Here is a 25,759-nt window from a genome sequence, read left to right on the forward strand (position 1 = left end):
AGATGCCCTTTTCTGGGCTATACCCCCATTCCCAGCTTCTGTGTGGGTTGACTGTGAGCAGCTCATGGATGGCCCCTTCACTGGACAACGATCCTCAGTCACCAGGGGCTACCTTGCTGGAGAAGTTACAGCAACCCCATTACTTTTGGGCAGCCTGCAGCCAGTGATTGACTGAGATGGACCTGCACATGGTCAAACCCTTACCTCAAAAATGGGACTAACTATGTGGTTTAATTCATGCTTCTGAGCTTACTGGATCAGCTGAAGCAGGTTCTAACCAAGACCACATCGTTGCTTAGTTTTCTTCCCCTACTTTACCCTGCTTATCTCACCCTGCTTCTTCGGAGAGCATGCTCTCAATCACTTGCACAAGAATCTCTATCTCATGCTCAGCTTCTAGGGAACATGACCTAAGATAATTTTTTTATCTGTAAGATTCCTTCTGAATAATTAATGTGTATGTGGAGGAGGGAAGGGATTGGGGGAGCTGTGGAAGGCATGGAGTCCTTTTCTCCTTTACTCAGGCTTAGGAAAGAAAGATGAGACAGCAATATAAACTTGGGAGCTGGCCTTAAGCTTTGTTGCTAGGAGTAACCATAATTTTAGATATGGCTTCTAAGTTCATTCTGGTCAAAACAGTTTTCCTTTTCTTCTTTTTTTTTAAATGCAATTTTATTGCAATATATTCACATAACATACATTCAAAGCGTACAATCAATTGTTCATAGTATCATCATATAGTTGTGCATTCATCACCACAATCTTTGAACATTTTCATTAATCCCCCCAAAAAATTAAAATTAAAATAAAAAAGAACATCCAAAACATTCCATTCCCCTCCTCCCCCCATTGTTCATTTACTTTTTTTGACACTCATTGTTTTTTTTTAACTTTATCAGAATATTAAAAAACAAACAAAAAACACAACATTTTCCTTTCATTCTTATTGTTTGCTACTATTAGGAACTCACAGGCTTTGTTTTAGAGCTGAGAAGAACTAAGAGGAAAATGAGATAACTCTGAAGCCGAAAACCTGCAAAATTGGGCCTTGGAGTGCAAGTTAGTTACCTCAAGACAGAAACTCATCGGGTTGATTTTCACTTTTTTGGAGTTTCAGGCCTCAAAGTTTTGAAAAAAAGCCTTCTCATGCATCTTGAGGTCTCAGACTCAGTCATACACTGTCCCCATTTCTTAGAGACAGAAATTCATATAGAGTTAGGAAACGAGATGTTCAGAGAGGGAAAGGGGTAGATAAACAGGAAGAAAGTGGAGCCATCTACCATTAAAAAAAAATTAAGAAAGATAAAAACTTGAAATCATCCAGGCCATACATGCCATTCACAAAAATAAAATTTGCTTTATTTACAAACTGAAGGATTATGCTTTCACTCCTAGTTTCTGCCCAGACCTTTCCTTGAAGTTCTTTGAGGAAATCCTTTGAGCTCGGGCCCATCGCCCACCAATCCAGCCTTGCCTGAGCCAGGCTCACTGGGGCTCCTCCTTTCTCTGGAGCCTGAGGTCTTGCTTTCCTCCACAGACTTCTGCCTCCTGTGGCAGCAGCTACATAAGTATTCACAAAACACGGCCAGCCTCCAGCGGGACAACTTGACCTCGGCGGTGGACGTGCTCAAGCTACTTTCCAAGATCTTCAAGTGTTCCTCATGCCCCAGTTTGCTGGTCCTCAAGTATGGATATTGTCTCTGAATTGCCCTAGGAGCTCGAGGAGAGGCGGCAGACCTCACTGCCTTGTCCTCCTCGTCGTCTTCATCCTCCTTATCCCTTTTCTTCATCTCATTTCTTTCCATCCGGACGATGGCAACCTTGCTCCGCTTCCGCCTCTTGGACAGAGAAAGGCTGGACTCTTCTTCCTTGGGAAATCCAAGAGCAAGGGGTGAAGCGTGCTGTCCACAGACCTATCCCAGTACATGTGGGACTGCACGTCTGAGCAGAAGGAAGTGAGGCAGAGAAGGACTGAGGTCAGAGGGCAAGCCTGGCACTCACCTGGTGGACAGTGCAGGGAGCACTTTTCTAAAAGACTGTCCACCTGGGGGTGGGGTACAGGGTGGGGGCAGTCACTGAAAATCACTAAAGAGAAGTTATAAAGCAGCATTTGCAAAGGACACACGGGCATATTCCGAATGTGTTAGAAGGGGGCTCATTATTCCAAAGGATCCTAAGGCAAGTACTTTGTATAAATAAGGATTCATTTCAAAAGGGAAATAATCACCCTCTATTTTTCCTCTTCTAGAAAGCAGGGTTGCTTGTATTGGGGGCTGACGGATATGTTTATTATCTTAAGTGTAGTGATGGTTTCATGAGAATATAAATACATCAAAGTTTATCAAATTGTACACCTTAAATATGTGCAGTTCATTGTATGTCAATTATACCTCAATAACAACAACAACAACAAAAATGGTTAGCCTTTAGCTCCTACCCCACCCCACCCCCAAAACCCAACCAAACAAAAATTTCTTGTAACAAGCATGTTTAACAGAACATAAATGTGGAAAGGATGCCATGGAGGACTAATAAAAATTGAGTAGCAGTTCTGTGTGTGAGCTCTTGAGTCAGACAAACTGGACTCAAACCCTAGAGTCTCTGCTTCTTACTTAAGTGACCTTAGGAGAGTTATTTCACCTGCTGGTGCCTCAGTTTCTTCATCTGAAAAATGGGAATGAAAATGCAGACCATAGGGTTTTATGAGGCTTCAATGAGATATAACTTCTTGTAAAGGTACTGGCATGCAATAAATGTAAGCTGCAATTGCTAGTATTGTTGGTATTTTTTTCTGGAAGGAGTAGATTTGAACCATGTTAACCATGCTTACAAAGAAATAATGACGTGAATTGGAAGGATGTAGAGAAGGCCTGGAAGGTTGCCTCAGGATGTCTTGTGGGTGGTGGGTGAGCTAAAATGCCTGCGTGGTGGAAAGGTGAGGCGTGAGGAGGTGTCGGAGGAGGGATGGGTGCAGGGACGGGGCACTCACACTGCTCAGGTCCTGGCTCCCCTGGTAGCCCATGTCATCTGTGAAGCTGTAAATGGAGCTCCAAGATATATCAACGTTGTTAAAGGAGAGATTTTCTGCCCCTGGGGCTCCCCAAGCTTCTCTGGGCTCCTAAGGAGAAGAAGGAGCGGTCAGTTAGAGGTGGAGCAGCTCACACCAAGCAGAACTTTGGAAGTCACCCTGCACCAGCTCCTGTGTGTGCCCATATCCTGCCCTCTCACTTTGAAAGTTGATGACAAAGTCCTATCCTCGTTCTTCATTATCACTAAAGTTCTATGGTCCCTAATGCAATGAGACCCTGGTGTGTCCCCTCCCTCCCTCACCGCACACTCACAATTCTTCAGCCCCCATGTCCTCACAGAAGTGGTTGTCATAGCAATAGGAGGGTGGGGTCCCAGGGCCCTAGGTTCAAGGAGGGCTCCTCTGAGGGATGTGAGGGCTCAGTTCATCCCAAACACACACACACATACACCCCTCCATGCAAGCACACAAGCACATGCTCATGCACACACACACACCTCCTTCTTCACTTTTCAGCAAGAGACTAAGCCTGCTCAGCCCCCACCTTCTAGCCCCCTCCAGGACTAACAGCAAGGGAGACGAGGTGACGATGGTCAAATTCTGAAAATGGAACAAAACCCCAAAGGGCATCAAGAAATGCAGATGTAAACTCCAGAATCCCAAGAAACAGACACCAGCAACTTCAGATGGCCAGGTCTGTCGAGATTTTCGAGGGATTGACTGTCTGTTTCAAGAGCCTGAAACTCTGTCTGTTTCAAGAGCCCGAGCTCAGTCTGGAATTTCTCCACTCCCCTTTCTCCTCCCATCCTCTCAATCTGGACAGGTAATAGCCAAGATTCTATCCTCCTTGCATTTCTCTTTTCTTGCCACACTCTCCCTGGGAGAAGCTCTTTTGGTTTGGTCTAAACAAATGTATAAATCAAATGCAATGCTACAATACATGATCATGGATGGGATCCTAGATTTTAGTTTTAAAGGAAATTTTGGGGGAAAATTGAAAATGATCTGAATATTAGAAAATAGTATTAGAGCAATATTAAACTTCCTGAGTGTGAGAATGGTATTACGGTTATGGAGGAGAATGCCCTTGTTCCTGGGAGATACATGCTGAAGTACACAGGGGTAGAGTGTCATGATGTTTGTGACTTACTTTCAAATGGTTCCAAAAATTGTATGTGTATGTATGTGTATGATTATATAGAGATAGATAAAGCAAATGGGCAAAATGTTAGCAATTTGTGAATCTAGGAGAAAGGCATACAGGTGTTCACTGAACCATTCTTTCAAGTTTCTATAAGTTCAAAGTTTTTCAGAATAAAATATTAGAGAGGGCTTTATTGAATGCCTGTGTGCTCAGCAGTGTTCTTGGCTCTACAATCTAGCATCTTCTCCAATTCCAGCCAAAACTGACTGTGTTGGATGGACAGCAGCAATGCTTTTCCTCTCCCACCAAGGCTCAGTTCTGTTCAATGACCATCTATAGGGTCAACAAAGGCGAGGTGTGTCCCTGCCTTCCAGGTGCTCACAGTCCCACGAGGGGCAGACTTGGCAACAAGTCATCTTACTACAGTGTGGTGAGTGCAGTGGCAGAACAGAGCGCAGAGAGCAGCTGGTCAATGCAGCTGGTGTCTGGAAGGATGAATGGGTGGGCACAGCTCATTATCTGGAATAAACCAAACCAAACCAAACCAAAAATCCAGCCCTGTCAGTAGCTGGCCATTAACATACCGGGAGTCTGGCCTGAGAGGGCAGGGCATACATGTATTCACTTTCTCCCAAAGGTTGCCATTCAGAATCAGCCTTTGAACAGATACCTGGAAGTACCTTTTCCCAAAGGAGCCCTTCCTTTTCCTTATCTCCTTCCTGCTGGATGCTACTTCTTCCTGCTGCCGCCCCTTGCAGTGGGGTGGGGGAAAATCACTGTTTCTTGCGCCTTCCTGGAGGTCTCACAGTGGACCAAGCTATTCCTACTTCAGGGCATGGCATCTATCAACAAACAAGCCACACTCTTGCTCATAGAGACTGGCTCTCAGAATGCACTGATGTACTCTTATGCTAAAATAGCTTCTCACCCTTACCAGAGAGGAGGGTGGGGAGGAACGAAGGGGTGAAGGGACTGAGGGGGACATAGAAGTCCTTTATATCACACTCTCCTACTGTAGGATCTCTCTGAGCCATCCCAGCCCATAGATAACTGCACTTTTCTTTTCCCCAACATTTCACCACGTATATTCCTTCTTATGCAGTCTAAACTAAGAATGCCATGTAAATGGGTCACTGAAAAATGCAGCTATTTAATTTTTCTCCAATGAAAATAAGAAACAAACCAGTATGATCTCACTTCTATAAACTTTTGAAGGTTTGCAGCAGTTAGAGTATTTTTGCTTCTATGTATGAAGGTTTAAAAAATCACTTTTTTCCCATAAAATACAAGAGCAACCAATTTCACCATCAAGTAAAGGCAAAAACTGGGATTCTTTTTTAAATTAGTCCCAAGTGGAATTTAGGAATTTTGTTGTAGGCTGTTGAGCTAACATCATGAAAAACCAAAGTGTAGGGTTGGGTCTAGTTTCATTTTGGTTTTCTTTTCACTATCCAATGCTCATGGATTAGGTTCTGGAAATGTTCCAATTGTAAGGCAGGGATCTTTTTGGATTCCACCATGGGTATGCTCCTTGGGTGGTTGCTGGAGGGTGAGGCACAGTTTGCTGGACCCATGTTGACTACCTGGTAGTCACTGAGGTAAAAAAATACATCACCTCCTCCTTGGTATTCCATTCCCTGGAAATCTACTTGGTACCTCAAGATACCTCCAATTCTACCAAATCCTTTTACAAACTGGGATCCTTCCTGTGACAATTTCCAATGCAGCTCTGAATTTTTTTTGTTTAATTAGCAAACCATTCTAGCAGGGGCATTCTCTCAATCAGCTCATGTTCTTGTCCTGTCTCTGTCTGTGAAATGGGATTTATCCTTCTCTTGTTCTGGAGTTAGATAGAGAATCTTCTCCTCTTTTGTGCCTTGGCATTGAAGAATGTATCTCTTTATATCCCAATTTTCATAGACTATTAGAATCTCTACAGCTCCCATTTCCAAAGCCTTTAGTGTATTTTCAACTCCAAAAGAGTACTTGCCCATTTCCTGGCTGATTTCATCAAAATATCACCCTATTAATTTCTTCTCTTTAATAAATGTCACGTTGGAGAAAACTTCAGTAGATAATAGCGTGGTTGAATCAATTTTCACAACCATAGTAGATATCAAATAATTTTAAAACTTTTGATTGCAATCTCTGATCAAACATATCAGATTGACTTACTTCAGTTTTAAAGTCAGCTGATCCAGCTAAAATGAGACCAGCCACATTCACTTTGTCCCCAGAAATAAACAGCTGCACAGCTGTCTCAGCTACTTTCCGAACATAGTTATGTCATTTTTCCATTCTTAAACGGGCAAAACACAAGGCAGACTGACTTCCTTTACCATGTTTTTTGGGAGATCCACAGTGAATTTGTGCAGGATTTCTCTTCTATTTCCTTGGAATGTGCCAAAAAGTGCACCACTATCATCTATTACAATGAAGACAAACTTGCTATCATCCAAAAGTAATGCTGTAAGAGCCTCCATATGCAATTTGTTGTCACACAAATACAATGACATTAATTGGTTTGAAAGGCTCAAAGTCAATGTTGACTTTCTTTTCCTTTTCTTCTTCCATTACAGTTGTTCCACAGTAAACAACCAGACCATTTGGAGGTACTTTGTTATCAAGTTTGAGTCTTTATTGTACAGATGTAATGACTCCCAGGACTAAAAGGCGATTTACTCATGACTTAATGTTAGATGCAGTTCCAAACTCATCTGCTAACATTTTTGCCACTTGTAAAATCTGGTCTTTGGGAGGAATGATCAGCAAAATCATGCTTGTGCCATTGCTGAAATTCAGTGCTTTTGCAGTATTCCCTTTATCATCATTGAGGTGAATGTTCTATTAATCAACAATTTTCACTTGCAAGGTACTCAAACACACGTAACTTGCTTTCATTTTTTAAATCATACAGATTAAGCAATCTGTCCATATCATTTATCCAGAGATCTAGAACACAGGAGTTGACTACTGCCTGGTTCTCCTCATCCTGCCATGTGACGTGAGGGCAGCCATCCTGAGAGGACCAGGAACCAAGAGGACACTGGGGTCCTGATGCAGCCACTCACCTGTGGGCTGCCTCCAAGCTCTTGATGAACTTTTTGATCTTCCAGATCTCCACGTTCCTGTCAGCAGCAGTGGGGTCGTCCGCCATCTTCTTGCCTCCTCCTCCCTAAGGGCCCAGTCCTGGGCGGCAGCAGCTGCTCCTCCCCAGTGGTGGCTCCACAGCAGTGGTGGGGGCTCTGAAGTAGGCCCCACTCCCTCTCTCCACGCAGCTATATATGTTGCAATCTCAGATCCCTGCGCTTTTAAAAAACTTCTACTCAATCTCTTGGGTGGCAGTCTCCTTGAGATAGAAATCATGAAAAAGACCCATATAGAACTGAAGATCATAGAAACAAATACATAATTCCCTAGAGGGGTCCAAGAGCAGATTGGAGCTATGGGAAGGAAGACTCAGGGAACCTGAAAATAAGACAATTGAAATATTCAGTCTCAGGAGCAGAAAGGAAAAAAGAATGAAGAAAAGTGAATAGGCCTGAGACACCAGTGGGACACCATCAAACATACCAATACTGTGGGAGTCCCAGAAGGAAAAGAAAGAAAGGAGCAGAAAGCATATTTGAAGAAATAATGGCTGAAAATTTCCTGTGGTGGTTTGAAGCTGTACATACCCCAGAAAAACATGTTCTTAAATCTAGTCCATTCCTTACGGGTGTGAAGCCATTGTAAGAAGGACTTTTTGATGAGGCTACCTCAGTTAAGGTGTGATCCACCCCATTCAGGATTGGTCTTAATCTTGTTAATGGAGTCCCTTATAAATGGAATGAATACAGACAGAGAGAGAGAAAGAAAGCCATGGAAGGAAGAAACTGAAATCAAAAAAACCCAGAAGAGAAGGGAGAGACAAGCAGATGCTACCAAGTGCTTACAGTACGTCTGAGGAGCCAAGGTTTGCCAACAGCCAGTCTTCTAAAAGAAAGCATCACCTTGATGATGCCTTGATTTGGACATTTTGCCAGACTCAAACCATGAGTGAATAAATTCCCATTGTTTAAGCTGAACCATTTCATGGTGTTTGCTTTAAGCAGCCTAGGAAACTAAAACAGCTCCAAAATTTAACGAACAACATGAAAATATATATCCATGAAGCCAAATGAACTCCAAACAGGATAAGCCCAAGTATATCGACACTGAGATGTACAGTAATCAAACTGTCGAATGCCAAAGATAAAGAGAGAATTCCAAAAGTCACAAGAGAGAATCAATGTGTCATACACAAGGGAACCTCAATAAGAATAAGTGTCCATTTTTCAAGGAAAACCATGAAGGCAAAAAGGCAGTGGGAAGACATATTTAAAGCCCTAAAAGGAAAAAAATGCCAACCAACTTTCAAAAACGAGGGAGAGATTAAGAAATTCCCAGATAAACAAAAGCCAATGGAGTTCATCACCACTATACTGGACCTACAAGAAATATTAAAAGGAGTTCTTCAGTTTGAAAAGAAAGGACATTAGACAATGGATCAAAGTCACAAGAAGAAATAAATATCTCTGGTAAAGGTAAATATAAATGCCAGAACTATTGTATATTTTGGTTTGTAACCCCACTTTTTACTTCTTACGGGGTCTAAAATGCAAATTCATAAAAAGAAATGATAAACTAATGGTTTTGGACTTACAACGTATAAATACGTAATTTACAACAAGAACTATATAAAGGTGGAGGGAAAGAGGGGTACAGGAACATAGGGTTCCTATTGAAGTTAAGTTAGTATCAAACCAACAAGATTGTTACAGATTTAGGATGTAAAATTTAGGCCCCGTGGTAACCACAAAGAAGACATCAGAAAAATATTCCCAGAAAGAAATGAGATGGGATTCTAAAAGATTCACTACAAAAACGGGCAAAGGACTTGAACACACATTTCTCCAAAGAAGATATACAAATGGCCAACAGGCACATGAAAAGATGGTCAATATCATTAGCCATTAGGAAAATGCAAATCAAAACCTCAAAGAGATACTCCTAGAATGACTATTATTAAAATAACAGAAAATAACAATTGCTGGTAAGAATGCAAAGAAATGAGAACCTTAGTACATTACTGGTGGAAATGTGAAATAGTGCAGCCACTGTGGAAAACAGTTTGGTGGTTCCTTAAAAACATAGAACTACTATATGATCTGGCAATTCTACTTCTAGGTATATACCCCAAAGATTTGAAAGCAAGGACTAGGGCAGATATTTGTACACCAATGTTCATAGCAGAATTATTCGCAATAGCCAAAAGGTGGAAGCATCGCAAAGGTCCATCAGCAGATGAACAAATAAACAAAATGTGGTGTATATATACACACATACAATGGAATATTCTTCAGCAGTAAAAGGAATGAAGTTCTCGTATATGCTACTACACGGATGAACCTTGAGAACATCATGTTGAATGAAGTAAGTCAGGCACAAAGGGGCGTATATTATATGATTCCACTCAAATTAAACTGCTATAATATGAAATTCATACAGACAGAAAATAGAGCACAGATTACTCCATGGGGTCTGGGAGGAGGGAAGAGGGGATATAATACATAATGTGTGCAGAGTTTCTGATTGGGGTGAAGGGAAATTCTGGTAATGGATAGTGGTGAAGGTAGCACAACATTTTGAGTGTGATTAATACAACTGAATTGTATGCTTGAAAGTGGTTGAGATGGGAAAGTTCATTTTGTATATATGTATCCACATTTAAAAAAAAGAGAGAGAGAGAGGTTAAAGAGTCAATAACAATTAAAGACTATACATGATCCCATACTAGATCTGATAATTGAGGAGAAAATGCCCAAAAAGATATTATTGGGACATAGGGAAAAAAAGTAGAATATAGACTGTAAGCTTTATATCAATGTTAAATTTCTTGAACTCATTAATTGTACATAAGGTACTTAAGGTGGTTACATTTCCTTGTTCTTGGGAAATGTACATGACAATATTGAGTGTTCAAGGAGCATGATATGTACAACCTACTCTCAAATATTTAGAAAATAGATAAATAGAAAGATGGATAGTTGGGTAGATAGAATGATAGGGCAGTGTGGCAATACATTAAAAGTAGGTGGAGATGATAAACTGTGATCCAGTGATTATATACTTTGGTTGGTTTGTGTCGTATGTGAATATATCTCAATAAAAATGAAAATCAAAACAAAACAAAAAACAAACAAAAAAAATAAAAGTAGGTGGATGTGGGTATCTGAGTGATGGGTATGTTGGCATTCTCTGTATGGGGTTTCTATTATTTTTGCAGCCGTCCTGTAAATCTGAAACTATTTCAAAATAAAAAGTTTTTTTTAAAAGTGGTAGCAACTCAAACTATGACATCACTGACACTTTCTCCATCAGGTCTAGAAAGTGGCCTGGGCCATGAGAAATCTTTCCAAAAGACAAAGACCAAACTGGCAAATAAAGACTCCTTTTTACTCTTTTTCTGCCAAGGATATGTGGTAATGTCACTTTAAACTAAGGGACACTGATTTAATCTAAAGTCTTAGGCATTCTATGAGGCATAGACCAACACATCCTGAACTTGAGGTCTTATGATTTAAGCCGTCTTGGTCCATGCGTTTAATATCCTGAAATTTATCCCATTCTAAATTTTCTAGATTGTTTTATGTAATCCACAGTCAGAGATACATAGGGACTCTGAAACGTATGCCAGAAATTAAAATGTCAGTAATGAAAAATTTGTATGAATGTAATTAAATGGGGGAAATTTTAGGATGTATATACGTTATTAGAGTAAGAATTTTTTAAAAACCCATATGATTGTACAATACATGCAGTGAACCCTAATGTAAACTATGGGCTATAGTTTATAGTATAATTATAATAATATTCTCTCATCAGTTATAACAAAGGTACCACACTATTGCAAAATGTTAATAATGAGGGCAGGTATATAGGAACTTAGTATTTTCTGCATGAGTTTTCTGTAAACCTATAACTTCTCTAATAAAAATAAATAAATTAAAAAGTAAATTCCTGCATATATCTCATATCATTGGTCTCTGTCCTAATAGTCCTAGAATCCTCTCTACAACCCACTGAATGGAGAAAGCATATTTTCCTTCTAGTTTACTGCTTCTTTTCTTTCATCTCTCAGATGCTGGGAATCCCCCAAGCCAGCAGCCTGTCAGAGGGAAGCCTTTGGAAGCTATCTCTCTGTTCTTCACATTTTCTTTCTGTTTGATAGACAGTGTGAGCAGGAGCCTCAGGGAAGATTTGGGGAGCCTGATGAGCTGCTTCCTATTGCTGACTAAATTCCAAAAGCACTTGATTTAGTCCCAGTTGGCCACCCACCCAGTTAGCCTGATATCTCTAGGTGTGGGTGCACCATTGCAGCACTGTCCTCCACTTCTCTGATCCCCCAGCTTCTCCTTGGAAATCCCAAGTTCACCACAGCACATCCCAGGTACAAGTAACTTTCTAAACTCAAGTCATAGGGACCCAGACCAACAGATTTGTAGAAAACATGGACCACGTAAAGCTGCAGGATGACTAATGAGAGGTACTTTACACTCACCATACAGCACGGGTTGACCCAATGCCTCCTCTATTTGCAGTTTTTGGGAAAGGCCTGGGTGGAAAGGCACTGCGGGGTTGCAGGTCTGGAGAAAGGGACTGGGAGTAGGCATGTATTGCTTAACCTTCACTCAGACTTGGGACCAATTCTGCCCTTGCCCTCTGCACATCTTTATTTTTATTTTATTTTTTTCTTACTACAGAGGAATCTCTGGATGTGTACAAACTTCTAACCTGGGATGCAGGGATGCCCTCACCAAGGAAGAAGGAGACCCTTGGTGAGGGCATCCCTGCACCAAGGGATGATTGGGAGTTCCTCAGCTCCCTCTCCTAAAGGAATTGTTTATAAATACGTCTGATTCCAACTAAACTGCCTTCGATACACTTAGAATAGCTCAGCCTGCTTCAGTCACTGTATCAGCAAGGATGCAGGACACAGTGGGCATTTTCAAACAGCCAGGAACTTGCCCACTCACACTTCTTGATCAGATGGGGTCAGGGAAGGGAGCAGCTATCAAGAACCCAGAGAGAGTAGCTACATGGAGAGGGACTCCTGCCAGGAGGCAAAACATCAGGTAAGGAGATCGAAGAATAAATAGACTCTCTTCCTGTCTTCCAATCTCTCGTGGGTGTGCCCCCCACCCACCCATTGGTCAAATCCAACCAATAGCCAGAGAGCAAGGGAACCCATTAATGCAGTTCGTTCAGGTTAGCACGGGCGAGGCCAGCGGCATAGTTCCCATCCGGGAATAATCGGTGAAGTCTACGTGAAGGAGATGATTTCTGAGCTGAGTTTTAAGGGGATGAGAAAGACTTGGACAGATAACATAGAGCAGGGAATGAGAGGCAGAGCTGGGCATTCCTGACAGAGGAAAGAATGAGCAATGCTGTGGGTTGGGACAGATCTCAACATCCTTGTATGGTGTCTTAGTTCTACAGGCTGCTATGACAAATATCACACAACAGGTTAGCCTAAACAATGGGACATTATTGACTCACTGTTTTGAGGCTAGGAGAAGTCCAAAATCAAGGCATCAGTAAGGCAATGCTTTCTCCTGGAAGACTGTAGCATTCTGGGCCTGGCTGCTGGTGAACCTTCGGTTTCCTTGGATTGTATCCTTGCCTCACATCACATGGTGGTGTGCTCTCCTTTCTCTTCTGGGTTCCATTGACTTCTGGCTTCTGGCTCCTCCCCGTGGCTTTTTCTCTGACTGTATGAATTTCTTCTGCTTATAAAGGACTCCAATAATCCAGATTAAGATCCAACTTCATGCAGTTGGACCACACCTTAACCAAAAATAGTATCTTCAAGAGATCCTATTTATAATGGGTTCACACACACAGGAATTCTGATTAAGATTGAGAATGTATCTAAATCGGGATACATAATTCAATCTACCACATATAGCCTGCCAAGGATTATGGATCTTATTCTGTAGATGAAGGGAAACCATTAGGGATCAGCATGCTAACAGTGGGGCAGATGGATTGGAGGGGCTAGAATGGAGGCAGAGAGGAGTTAGGAGGCTGTTAAAAAATTGAGGAGGCCTAATGTAAACCATGGACTATAGTTAATAGTACAGTTATAATAATATTCTTTCATCAGTTTTAACAAATGTACCACACTAATGCAAGGTATTAGTGTATAGAGGAGGTATAAATGAACCCTGTTTCTTGCATGATTTTTCTATAAACCTACAACTTCTCCAAAAAAAAAAGTTGAGGAGGACCTGGTTAAAACAAAACAAAACAAAACCCAAAGGGCATGATAAGGACCTGAAAATGAGGACTGTAGGGGCAAAACAGCCCAAACCTTTCCCTCTACCTGAAATCCTTCTCACACAGAACACCTCTTTTTGCTGTCTTTTTTTTTTTTTTTAATGTTTTTATATTGTTTTTTTTTTTATTTTTTTATTTTGAAATAAATTCAAAGTTATAGGAACAGTTGCAAAAACAATACAAACCCCATACACAGAACTCCAGCTTACCCTGACCCCCCTCCCCCGATACCCCAATCCACCAACTTTAACATGCTGTCACATCACCATTTCTTTCTTTCCCTCCCTCTCTCCCTCCCTATCTATCATCCATCATCTATTGCTCTGTCTTCTGAACATATGAGAGCTAGCTGCACACATCCTTGAACAAACACTATAATTCACATATACACTTCCCATCAACAAGAACATTCTTTTATGCAATCCAATTAAGCGCAGCTAAGAAGTACAACAGGTTCAACAATGATACAAAGCTTACATTCTATATTTCCTTTTCCTTATGCCTCAAATTTGTCCCTTTGAGCTTCCTGTCCTCCATCCTCCAATTCCATCCAGGTTCATCCTTGGCATTCAATTGTCATCTATTTAGCCTGTCTTTTTTATTTTTTTTTTCAATTGTGGAAACATATACAGCCTAAATCTTCCCATTCCACCCCTCCCTAGCATTTCATTAGTGGGATTAATCACATTTAGAACGTTGTAATGCTCTTTCCCACCATCCATTACTAGAAATTTCCCTTCACCTCAAACAGCAACCCTACACTCATTTCTTAACTCCCCATTGCCCCTTCCCCCATTTCTCTTAACCCATACTACTTTTCATCTCTATGGTCATATTCTCTGATAATTTCTTTGTGTTTACTGTGGGGCTTAAAATTAACCTCTTAAATCCACAACAATCTTGTTTTTCTTTGATACCACCTTCACTTCAATAGGACACATAAACTATATTCCTATACTCCTCCATTCCCCCACCTTTATATAGTTGTCTAAAATTACATATTTTACGTTGAGTTCAAAACCACTGATTTGTCATTAGAGTTTGTGTATTTTATATCATGTAGGAAGTAAATAGTGGAGTTACAATTCAAAAATTATTGACTTCTATTTGTATTCCATTGTGGTTGGAGAATTTGCTTTGAATATATTCAATTTTTTTTTTTAATTTATTGAGGCTTGTTTTATGTCCCAGCTTACGGTCCCTTCCGGAGAAAGATCCATGATCACTAGAGAAAAATGAGTGTCCTGGTGATTTGGGATGTAAGGTTCTATATATGTCTGTTAAAATTCTCTATATCTCTTTCTCCTTTCTTTGTTTCTCTGTCAGTAGGGCTCCCTTTAGTATCTGAAGTAGGGCAGGTCTTTTATTGGCAAACTCTCTCAGCATTTGTTTGTCTGTGAAAAATTTAAGCTCTCCCTCAAATCTGAAGGAGAGTTTTGCTGCATAAAGTATTCTTTGTTGGAAATTTTTCTCTCTCAGAATTTTAAATATGTCATGCCACTGCCTTCTCACCTCCATGGTGGCCACTGAGTAGTCACAACTTCGTCGTATGTTGTTTCCTTTGTATGTGGTGAATTGCTTTTCTCTTGCTGCTTTCAGAAGTTGCTTCTTCTCTTCAGTATTTGAGAGTCTGATCGGAATATGTCTTGGAGTGGGTTTATTTGGATTTATTCTATTTGGAGTTTGCTGGGCATTTATGCTTTGTGTATTTATATTGCGTAGAAGGTTGGGGAACTTTTCCCCAACAATTTCTTTGAACACTCTTTCTAGACCTTTACCCTTCTCTTCCCCTTCTGGGACACCAATGAGTCTTAAGTTTGGACGTTTTATTTTATCTATCATATCCCTGAGATCCATTTAGATTTTTTTCTCCATTCTTTCTTTTGTTCTTTTATTTTCTGTTTTGTGGACTTCTAGGACACTGAGATGTTGTTCAACTTCCTCTAATCTTGTGTTGTGAATATCCAGAGTCTTTTTAATTTGGCCAACAGTTCCTTTTATTTCCATGAGATCTTCTATTTTTTATTTACTCTTGCAATGTCCTCTTTATGCTCTTCTAGGGTCTTCTTTATGTCACTTATATCCTGGGCCATGGTCTTCTTCATGTCCTTTAAATCCTTTGCCATGTTTTCGTTCCTCGATTGTAGTTCTTTGATTAATTGTGCCAAGTACTGTGTCTCTTCTGATATTTTTGATTTGGGTGTTTGGAATTGGGTTCTCCATATCGTCTGGTTTTATCAGATGCATTAAGATTTTCTGTTGTTTTTGGCCTCTTGGCATTTGCTTTGCTTGATAGGGTTCTTTCAAGTTGTAAAAAAAGATACCAATCTAATTTTTCAGAAACACAAGTTGGTGGCGTACACTTTCTTTAACTAACCAGCAGATGGCATCTGCAAGTCACCTATACCCCTCAAGTCAGTTCTCCTCAACCTTGTCCCCACAGTGTGTGGGGAAATGATTCTTGTGGGGTTCAGTTGGAGAACTCAGTTTGGGTGTCTTGCTGGAGCTGTCCGCCCTAAATGTGGGGCATGTGTCCGGGTGGCCAGGGAGGAAGGGCAGCTTTAATATTCAAACCCCCCAGGTTCCCAGAGATTCAAGGCCACCACAAGAGTCTAAGCCTTCATTTCAGTTCAGCCCCAGACCCTCTCTCTTGCTGACCCACAAACCACTGGACTTGGCGTAGCATCCTTGGTTTTCCGAGCGGTCCCCCTTTCTCAGCTGTGATCTTCCAGGACCTCTCCTGAGGGAATGATGTGCTACATCACCAGTGTGCGCCGTCCCTCAAGGGAAGCCCCGGGCCACCAGGCCATGCAGGGGCACTCTCAGCCTGATGCAAAGATGGCCAAACGGGGCATCTCAACCCACCCCCCACGCACAGTTCCTCCTTCCCAGCTCCAGGACAACTGGCGGGGCTCTGGGATGTGGGCATGGCCCCAGGGAGGAGTTTATCCAGCCCTCCAGGGAGCCAGCTGCAAGCCGAGGGGTTTCTTTCTGCTTCCGGCTCTCCCCTCCACTCCCTTGGCCCTGAGGGTATCTGCAGTGGGCTATCCTCCAGGCCAGACACCGAGAAGCTGGCTCAGCCCTCTCCTGCTGTGTTTTACTGCATGGTTCCCACTGTCACAGCTGCAGCCGCTCCTGGGTTTTTCCTTTTTTTTTTCTTTTTAAAAGAACCAGTCGGTCTCCAAACGCCAACCCCTGGCTTCCCCATACCACAGCATGGCTGCAGGTCTTCCAGCCAGCTTACTCACTCGTTTCAGAATGCAGACTCCCAGTTTCACCAAGTATACAGCCCCTGTGGTACTAGCAGACCTCATCCAGCTGGCGCATCGCTGAAACCGGTATTCTGGGTCACTTTCTGGTTTTTATCTAGTATTTTTCACGGAAGTGTTTTTTTGCCCTATCTCACCTAGCTGCCATCTTAGGTTCTCTTGCTGTCTTCGAAAGCATTTTACTGATCATTCCAAGTAAATAAGAGCTCTCCTTCCTCTGGGCTTCTGTGACACTTTGTACCTCTTTTATGACATTCCATTTGTCTTTGCATTATCATGAGTATATCTCATCCCATTATTAGGCTCTAAACTTCTAGAGGGCAGATACCATATCCTATCATGGTATCCCCTACAGTGACTATTACAGTGCTAGACATATAACAGTTGCTCAAAAAATTAATGCTAAATATATCAGTTAATGAATAAGTGACTCAGTGAATGGGGTAGAGGTAGGAGAAGAGTCAAAGTTACAAGCGGGCAAAGCAGGGATGAAGGCATTTCTCTTCTGAATCCAGAAATGCCTATTTTATACAGAATTCAAACTGTGTATGCTGAAGATATATTCCTTTTGGATGCAGCTGAGTCTGAGAAACAAGAGCACCCACACCTCACATCTTTCCAGTCCTGGAGAAATTACTATAGAAAGCAATCTTGGGAAGGAAGGAAAATTTCTCCAATCAGCAGGTGCTTCCTGAGCACTTTCTGTGTGTTCAGCATTGCTGTAGGGACTTTGGATAAGCATACACTACAGAAATAGGACCTAATACTTAAGATAGATTTTTTCAGGCCAGAAACAATTAGAAAAAAATTGTTCTAAACTCTGGTGCTATACACAAATCAACGTGGTCTAGGAAAGCCAAGGAAGGCTTCCCAGAAGGGATGAGATGAGAACACAGCCGTGAACAATGGGCTGGATTTGGATAAGGAAAGAAGGGCCAGTAGGGCATTCCAGAGAAGCAAATGCACAAAGGCCTGAAGTCGAAGCAGAGTGGAAGTGGTTTGTAGAGAAGTCATTATTATTCATTCCTGGAATATCTTCCATGAAAAACAGATGTCCCTGTTCTCAGTCTGGGAGGTGGAGGTTAGGGGTAGTGTGGGAGTGGGGGTGGGGCAGATCCTAAAACAAATACAAGGTGATGTGTATTAGTCCACAAGAGTAAGCCCCATGAAAAATGAAATTTCATCTGTCTTGTCCATCACTTCATTCTCAGTACCTAAAATAGTGACAGGCACAAAATGGTGCTCAATAAATGCCTATTGAAGGAAGGAATGCTACAATGGAGATACAGAACAATAAAAGTAGTATTTATAGTTCCCATTTATTGAGCACATACATGTGCCAAGTACAATAATAAGTTTTACATACATTATCTTATTGGATCCTCCCAAGACCTTTTGGGGGTATTTTATCTCCATTTTACAGATTTGGAAACCAAAGCTTTATAAGAGTATACACTTGCTTCAGGATCACCTTTGCTTCAAGATCACCTAACCAGGAAGAGACAGAACTGGGACTTGAACTCAGGACTACTGCCGAATTCCATTGCCCAACGTCTGAACTTAGAATCTCCGGTTCAAAATGCTGTTTGGGAAAGTTTGGTAGCTGACTGAAAAGCGCAGGGAAGCACAGAGTAACCAGCAGGAACTAAAGTGGCGATGGGGGAGTGGAGAATAAAGGATCTACTTTTTTGTCATTTCAAAAGGCTTCCAAATAAAGATCAGGGCTTGGTGACTTACTGAATATAGGGATGACTAAGTTTCTCTCCCAGGAACAGAAAGAATGCTGGTAACCCTGAGAGAAAGAGCTTTTTTCTAATTCCTACTTCTCCAATGACAGTACACTCGACATTCTAGATAAATGTACCAAACCTATAGGTCTGTTAGTTCTCCCGAGAACTTAGCCAGTTGCTGGTCACATACAGTAGCGGCAAGTAACCTTGAAAAGACACTGAAGGCGGAATAAGAAAACCGTGGAGAAGGCACCGACAGGCCTATCTTAAGAGCTCTCCTACCTTCGAGGCGGGCCGGCACTGCAGAGGGAAAGGTGGGGCTTGCCCACGAACTACAACTCCCACAAGGCATCGGGCGGAATCGCGAGGTTTCCGGTCATAGTTATTTCCGGTCTTTCGTGCGCTGACGCTCTCTTCCGGTTTTGCTGGCTCCAGAAAGGTTTTAGGGATGCATATGGTGAGTCCCGAGGCTCTAGAGGTCTGGGCCAAAGCAGAGAGTCTTGTATCCGCGCATCACCCATCGACTGGGAGTTAGCTCGCGGCGGGCGTGTAGAGGAGAGGGCACGCCGGCCGGAGGACGTGTAACCTTGACAAGAGGGGGGAGGGGACAGAGAGGACTGAGAGACCTAGAAAGGGATGTGGGAGGCGAGGATGAATGGGATCCCGGGAGAAGGGCTGCGAGTAGGATACAGAGGCGTAGGGGAGGACCCTGTGGGCGTTCGGTGGGATCCCAGTGGAGAAGGAGAGGAGCAGCGGCAACTTAGCGGCCTTGGGAGACTCCTCTGTGAGGGAAAGCTAGAGGCTGCTGCTTTTAATTCGGCCGAATTAAAGCGCCCCACGGACACCCCTATTCTGGACATATGGTGTCCTCTGAGGAGACCATACCAGTTGGGGAGCATCCCGAGCCCGTAACAGGAGGGAGGCCGGTGGATATGCTGGTACTTAGGCTGGTTTTCCAAAAGGCTGCAGGTTGGAGATGGTAGGGAAATCTAACGAATGGGTCAGCTCTGGTGGCTTATAGACTGCTTTGTGGAAGGGGCTGCTGCTTTTAATGGGATCAGTAGGACTTTGTAAGGGAGGGCAGTCAGGAGGATTATGGTGTTTTGTTTTGTTTTGTTTTTTACATATTTGGGTTAACTGCTTGCTCACTTTCCTTTTTCTCTCCATAGATGAAGCTGCTGGCATTTGTGCTGTTGGCTCTATTTGCTGTCACTCAAGCAGAGGAAGGGGCCAGGCTTTTGGCCTCCAAATCACTGCTGAACAGATATGCTGTGGAGGGGCGAGACCTGACTTTACAATATAACATCTACAATGTTGGCTCAAGGTAAGGACCTGAGGCCTGTGAGCTACAGTTTGGGCCCTTATCTGGATTTCCTAGCTGGGAACAGGGAACATCCTAATAGGGAGTGATTTTTCTTTGGGACACCTCCAGCATCAGATATTGTGAGTGAATATACTGCTGGACCTAGTTTTAGAAGAGGAGGGTATTCTTACCTGAGCAGTAAGAAACCATCTTTCACTTTTTGGATTGGAAGAGTTTCAGACGGGAGTAGAAACAAGAATTCAGGTGAAATGGGGAGAGGAAGTTGAGGCAGAAAATATATAATCCTTTTTTTTTTACCTCAGGGGTTTGAAGTTTCAATCTCTTAGCCTATGAGTATTTTCATTCCTTTTCTTTCATTTTATTCCCTTTAATTTTTTCTCCCATATGCATCTTATTCCTCCTTCCCTTCTCTCCACACATGTTCTCTATGAGGAGAATTTGAGGTAAGAACATATTTGGACCCATTCTCTCCTAGATATTTGAGTATTTTGGTGCTACTGAGCCATAGATTCTAGTCCTTGACCAGGATTCTTCAATGAAACGGACCCAACTTACCGTATGACTTCTACAGTTCTCATTTTTTAGGACAAGGGGCAGATTTGATTGTTGATGGCTTTAATTTGATATCTGTTATTTACTAACCCATTTTGTTTCCTCCTTTTTCTAGTGCTGCATTAGATGTGGAATTATCTGATGATTCTTTCCCCCCAGAAGACTTTGGCATTGTCTCTGGAATGCTCAATGTCAAATGGGACCGGATTGCCCCGTATCCACTTGGCAGTGGGCAATGAAGGCTGGTGTGTGGGAGGGAAGGTTGCCGGCAAAGCAGCGGGGTTACTTCAAGCAGGCTGAGTGTGCACGGCCATTCTCCTGTCATCTCTGCCTAGGAGGGGACAAGAGAGACTGGTGGGAATTGTGCAAGCATAATTTAGTGTAGACCTAAGGAAGGAGGTTCCTGAAGTTCAGGTTATAAGGCCCTGAAACATGTAGAGATGGTGTAGACCTTTCTAAAGATATTTATGGCCAGGCAAGGATGTTTAACGTGCTTTTAAAAAAGTCTATTGGATACTAGCATGGAGGATGTGTGTGATTTTTTAAAGTTTTTTCTTATTCACTGCATCTCTTATGCTGATTTACCAGTTTTATTTCCTGAGTATTTTGAATTAGATGATGTTTTTCGCTTGTGAATTAAATCTATTTAGATTTTCTGATGAGAAAATCTTTTTGTATTTTTTTGGTTTTTGTTTGTTTTTGCATGTTCAAGAACATCCTTCAACTATAGCAAATGAATTCTTTTCTATGGGCTTAACTGACTAATTTTTCACCCATACAATATATTGCTTTGAAAGTTTACTTTAAAAACATTGATCTGAGTACTCACGATCTCTTAAAACTTTTGCTAAGGAAACATCATATTATACCTGACACTTTAGACTTAAAAAATAGTCTATTTTTTTTTTCATTCCTCTAGTCATGTTGCATGATACATGTGTTGGCAGTTGTTTTGTGAATGGCACATTTAGTCCACAGTTGAAAGCTATTCTGGGGAATTGTTACAATCTTAGTTTCATCTTTGTCCCTTCCTTAACTCTCAGGCAGTGCTAGCAATGTCTCCCACACTGTGGTCCTACGCCCTCTCAAGGCTGGTTATTTCAACTTCACCTCAGCAACCATTACATACCTGGCCCAGGAGGATGGGCCTGTTGTGGTGAGTTGCCTAAACCCTTAGCTGGGTGGAACTCAGATCTCTAAAATTTCCCTGATCCATCCCAATTTCAATATGCCCTCCTTTGAAAACTCTTGCAGAAGTTTTCCAAAGCAGCCGCTAAATTCTGAGGGAGCTAAGATTGACCAGAAACTTGGGATATTGTCCTAAAGAAGGAAGTATGTTACAAATTGTGAAGTCCCAAAGTAAAGCAGTTGAAAATGGGAAGGGAGTATCATAGCATTCCCTTCCTCTTCATTCCCTCTACTTTCCTTTTAGTCTGTAATGTGTCGTTTGCTGCCCAGTTTACCACCATCCTTGCCCTTCCGATCCATCTTCTGTAACACTGCCAGATTATTCCCAGTCTCCACTGTTAGCATGTCTTTTTCTTGCTTGAACACTCCTGCTTATCACATCAAGGCTGAGCTTTTCTGCGCAATATTGCACCCCTTCCAGTAGTTGGCTATTCTTTGTCCCTCCTAAAATAAGGCCGAGCTCCTTCCTGCAGCTCCTCTCCCTCTCAGTGCTTACTCTTTCCTTGTTGTCTTTGTTCTCTGAAGTACTCTCTTTCTTCCACTTCATTACTTGAAACCTTTTCAAAAGCCAACTTGGTTCTGTCTTCTGCTTCTGCAGTTCATATGCTCTTATCTATTCATTCTTTCAAAGAACATTCGTTGACTGCATCTAAACTTCTATAGCACTTATAGTCTATGCTACTTGAACATTTAATTACTTACTGTCTTCAGTAGTTCTCTCTTATATGTAAATCTTTACCCCCAAATTTAATTATAAATTCCTTGAGGCCAGGGACTTTGTTCTAGATTTCTCTCTGTTTTCCAAGGTTCTATTAATAATACTCAATAGTAAACAGTCTTTTGATTGATTGATGTAAAGATCAATAGACATTTATTGAGCCCCTGCAATATGCAGGGCTGGGGAATACCAAGAAGATTAAGACACTGTTCAAGCCCTCAAAAAGGTTAGGCTATGGATTTATAAAGGTCTCTGCCAGGACTATACTGATGGGCTGTAAGCTATTTAGTGAGTACACAGTAGGAAAGGCACTTAACAGAGTCAACCAAAGAACTAAAAGAAATCTAAGATTTTTTTTAATTCTCAGTGCAGCTTCTAAATTTTCATCTTTCCTAAATCATATGGAACCATATTCTTGTACGTGTTTACATCTGTATCCTTTCTGCTTTCAGAACTAACCTCAGGAATCTTTGGCTTTACCTGGTACTTGATGAGTTAATAGACAACAAATCAAAGGCTCTGTTGCCACTTAGCACAAGGTTGTTTGCAATGTGCTCCAAACTCTTGGCCTCCTCTCCAAGATAAAGGAATGTGGACCAGACTCTGCCCTCCTCCCATTTGGTTAGGGCTTTATGCTTTTCAAAATCCTCCTCATTATTTTATTGGCGCTTCACGACAACCCTCTGAGGTATAGGAGAGGAATGTTTCCACTTAAAGAATGAGGAAATGGTCGCCAGGGGCAAGTCATTCCATTCCACACCTGGCCCTGCAGAGGGGCCAGGGGTAGAAAGCAACTTCATTCTTTTCAGGGTCTGAGGTTAAGATAGAAGAACTTGACTTTGGTTCTAGCTGCATACCTGGCCTACCCTATTTAACAAACACTCATCAAAGATGGTGTTTCCACAGAAGTAACTCAGGTTTCCTGACTGCTAGTTTACTGTACAAGAGAGAATCATCCAACTTTCCCTGGTTCACAAGCTTTTCTTCATCTTTTCAAAGCTCTCTGGGACCTTTGGGAACTGAAAATGTAATGCTGACAGTTGAGTTGGTTAGAACAGCCTTTTCTCAGATGAGATGAGTTTGCAACTTGCCTCAATGGCCTTTCTTCTTTTCTCCTTTTCAGATTGGCTTTACCAGTGCTCCTGGACAAGGAGGAATCTTGGCTCAGCGGGAGTTTGATAGGAGATTCTCACCCCATTTTGTAAGTTTTAGGGTATCCCCTCCTGTCTTTCCCCTGGTGTGAGAATATCCTTTTGATTCTGGGACTTCTTAGCCTCCTTCAAAAATTTGTTTAGTGGGCTGGTTCTTGCTGTGTCTGTTTTTGAGTTGTCTAATGTAGACAACCATAAAATACCCTGATTTAACCATGTCCAGAGGTTTTTAGCAATGACATCACAATTGCCCAAACCAAAAAACTGACCTTTTTCTACTCAACTTTAAGTAATATGCCATCTTAGATTCCTGGCTCTGTTTTGAATCTGGGTAATAGAGCATTAGGAATGTTATGTGGGAACTCTGTGGTGGTCTAGTCTAGGAGAGAATTTGTTGAAGTTTTTATTCTGTGCTCTGTTCTGTGCTTTGGGAAAACAACACTAAGACACGGCCCCTGCTGTTAGAATCTTCTAGGCCCATAGAGGACTCAGAACGAGTAAATGGAAGAAAAAAAGTGCAGGGATAGAGTTTATATAAGATTCTATATAGGAGCATGCAGCAGGAATATCTACCCTGGTCTTTGTGATAGGGAGGGTTTTCTGGAGGAGGTGAGGGTTAACCAGTCAAAGAGGGGGCGAGGGAGGACAGGCCTTCTAGGAAGAGGAAGCAGCTCAGAGGTTAGTAAAAGCGTGGTGCAGTCCAGGAAAGGCAAGTAGCTTGGTGAAGCTGGAGGGTAGAATGTGGAGCAGAGGAACAGAAGAGAAGGGGATGGAAGGGCGGAGCAGGGCAAGCAGGGGTTAGATCTCAGGAGGCTGGGGCATCTCCTTTCTCAGAGATTGTTTGCAAGAAAGAAGCTTCTCTTCCAGTCTGGGTTGAATCAGATGAGGCCTTTGGCTTCACAGCTTGAAAGATAGTTGGGTCTTTAGAGCCCATCTGTAACAGGAGTGGTCAGAGAGGAACTTTCCTACCAAAATTCTGCTTAAAATTTGGGCTAAACTGCCCCCTGTCTCGTTGGACCCATTCCTTCCCAGTTCTCTCCTATGCTCTTATTAGGACTTGTTTTCCTCCACAGCTGGACTGGGCAGCCTTTGGGGTCATGACCCTTCCCTCCATCGGCATCCCTCTGTTGTTGTGGTACTCCAGCAAGAGGAAATACGACACTCCCAAAACGAAGAAGAACTGAATGGGGCTTCCGCAGCCCTCCCCTCCCAAGAAATATCCAGGTGCTTTCCAGACTCCAAAGGGTAACCCAGATGCAATCCCTTCTTCCTTAGCCCTTGGCCATTTTCTCCTAGATCCTGCTCTGCTCTCAACCAGAGTGAAGGAACAGGCCCAGGAGTTTATGAGAGCCTCCCTGGTTCCATCCTGAAGCCATACAGTGGGTTTTCGTATAAACAGGAATGCCTTTGGCGATAGCCTGGGGCCCAGAGGGCCCTCTAGTGCCCCACTGAGGTGCTGTTGGGTATATTGCCAGCAACATGAACTGTCAGAGGTCCAGGAGGGGGCACTTCGGAGACTGCCTGACACCACCCCTCCCCCCATATTCCACCCTTAGAAGAGGGAGGAAGATGAAATTAAAGCCGTGGGACTCTTGGAGGCTACCCAGCCTGTGTTCTGGTTTAGGGAAGCGCTTAACCATATGGGATTTTCTAATAAAAACAAATGCCACACCAATTAGTCTGTTTTCTCATCACCTGTGAGAGCACTGGTGGTTGTTGGAGCTGAGGGCCAGGCTTCTGGGCAAGTGAGCTGAGTTCCTGCCTCTTTGCTTTAGGGCTATGGGTCCTGTTCTCATGAAGATATCTGCCCCATTTTGAACATTTTTGCTTCCATCCCTCTGTTTCCCTTCTTTTTTGTTCTCACCTGTCACCACCTATCTCCCTAAATCTTCCCTGCCTGTTAGCTCCTCTCCATGGCTGGAGGAAGAGGGTAAGGAGAGATGGGTCTGCAGATCAGCAGCTTGTTCTTATGTCGCAGGAGTCATTCTAATCTGATCTCTTTACTGACTGTTCCTGAAAAGCTCTCTCTTGTGCCTGGCTCCAGCCCCTCCATGTTTCAGAACTAGCTCTTGAGTTTGAATATATTTTTAATGCCTCTGAGCTCAGGCCAGGAAGAGAAGCCTGAATTCCTTGGGTTGGCCCCTGTTAAGCGTGGCCTGTGGAAAGGCAGTGGCTGAGCGCTTGGCTTTTGCTGCAGCAGCAGTGGGGAGAAGCCACTCTGAGCTGACTCAGTCCACCCAGGAATGCCGTGGTCCGAGAACAGCCTCCCAGGCAGGAGGAAAACCCAACAAACAC

The 25,759-nt window shown here is 42.5% G+C and overlaps 1 protein-coding gene and 1 pseudogene across 1 annotated transcript; one reads left to right on the forward strand and one right to left on the reverse strand.

The window, feature by feature from the left end:
- Positions 1-1,391: 1,391 nt before the first annotated feature.
- On the reverse strand, positions 1,392-12,776 carry LOC119512771 (annotated as a pseudogene).
- A 6,147-nt stretch (positions 12,777-18,923) lies between these two features.
- Positions 18,924-25,139, forward strand: SSR2 (signal sequence receptor subunit 2). The gene is made up of 6 exons (XM_037813837.1): positions 18,924-18,988; positions 19,701-19,855; positions 20,523-20,621; positions 21,455-21,563; positions 23,437-23,514; positions 24,538-25,139. Exons 1-6 carry the CDS (start codon positions 18,980-18,982, stop codon positions 24,646-24,648), a joined length of 561 nt encoding a protein of 186 aa, XP_037669765.1. The 5' UTR covers positions 18,924-18,979; the 3' UTR covers positions 24,649-25,139.
- Positions 25,140-25,759: the final 620 nt, after the last annotated feature.

The sequence above is a fragment of the Choloepus didactylus genome, chromosome 2, assembly GCF_015220235.1.
Source record: "Choloepus didactylus isolate mChoDid1 chromosome 2, mChoDid1.pri, whole genome shotgun sequence".
NCBI classification, from domain to species: domain Eukaryota; kingdom Metazoa; phylum Chordata; class Mammalia; order Pilosa; family Megalonychidae; genus Choloepus; species Choloepus didactylus.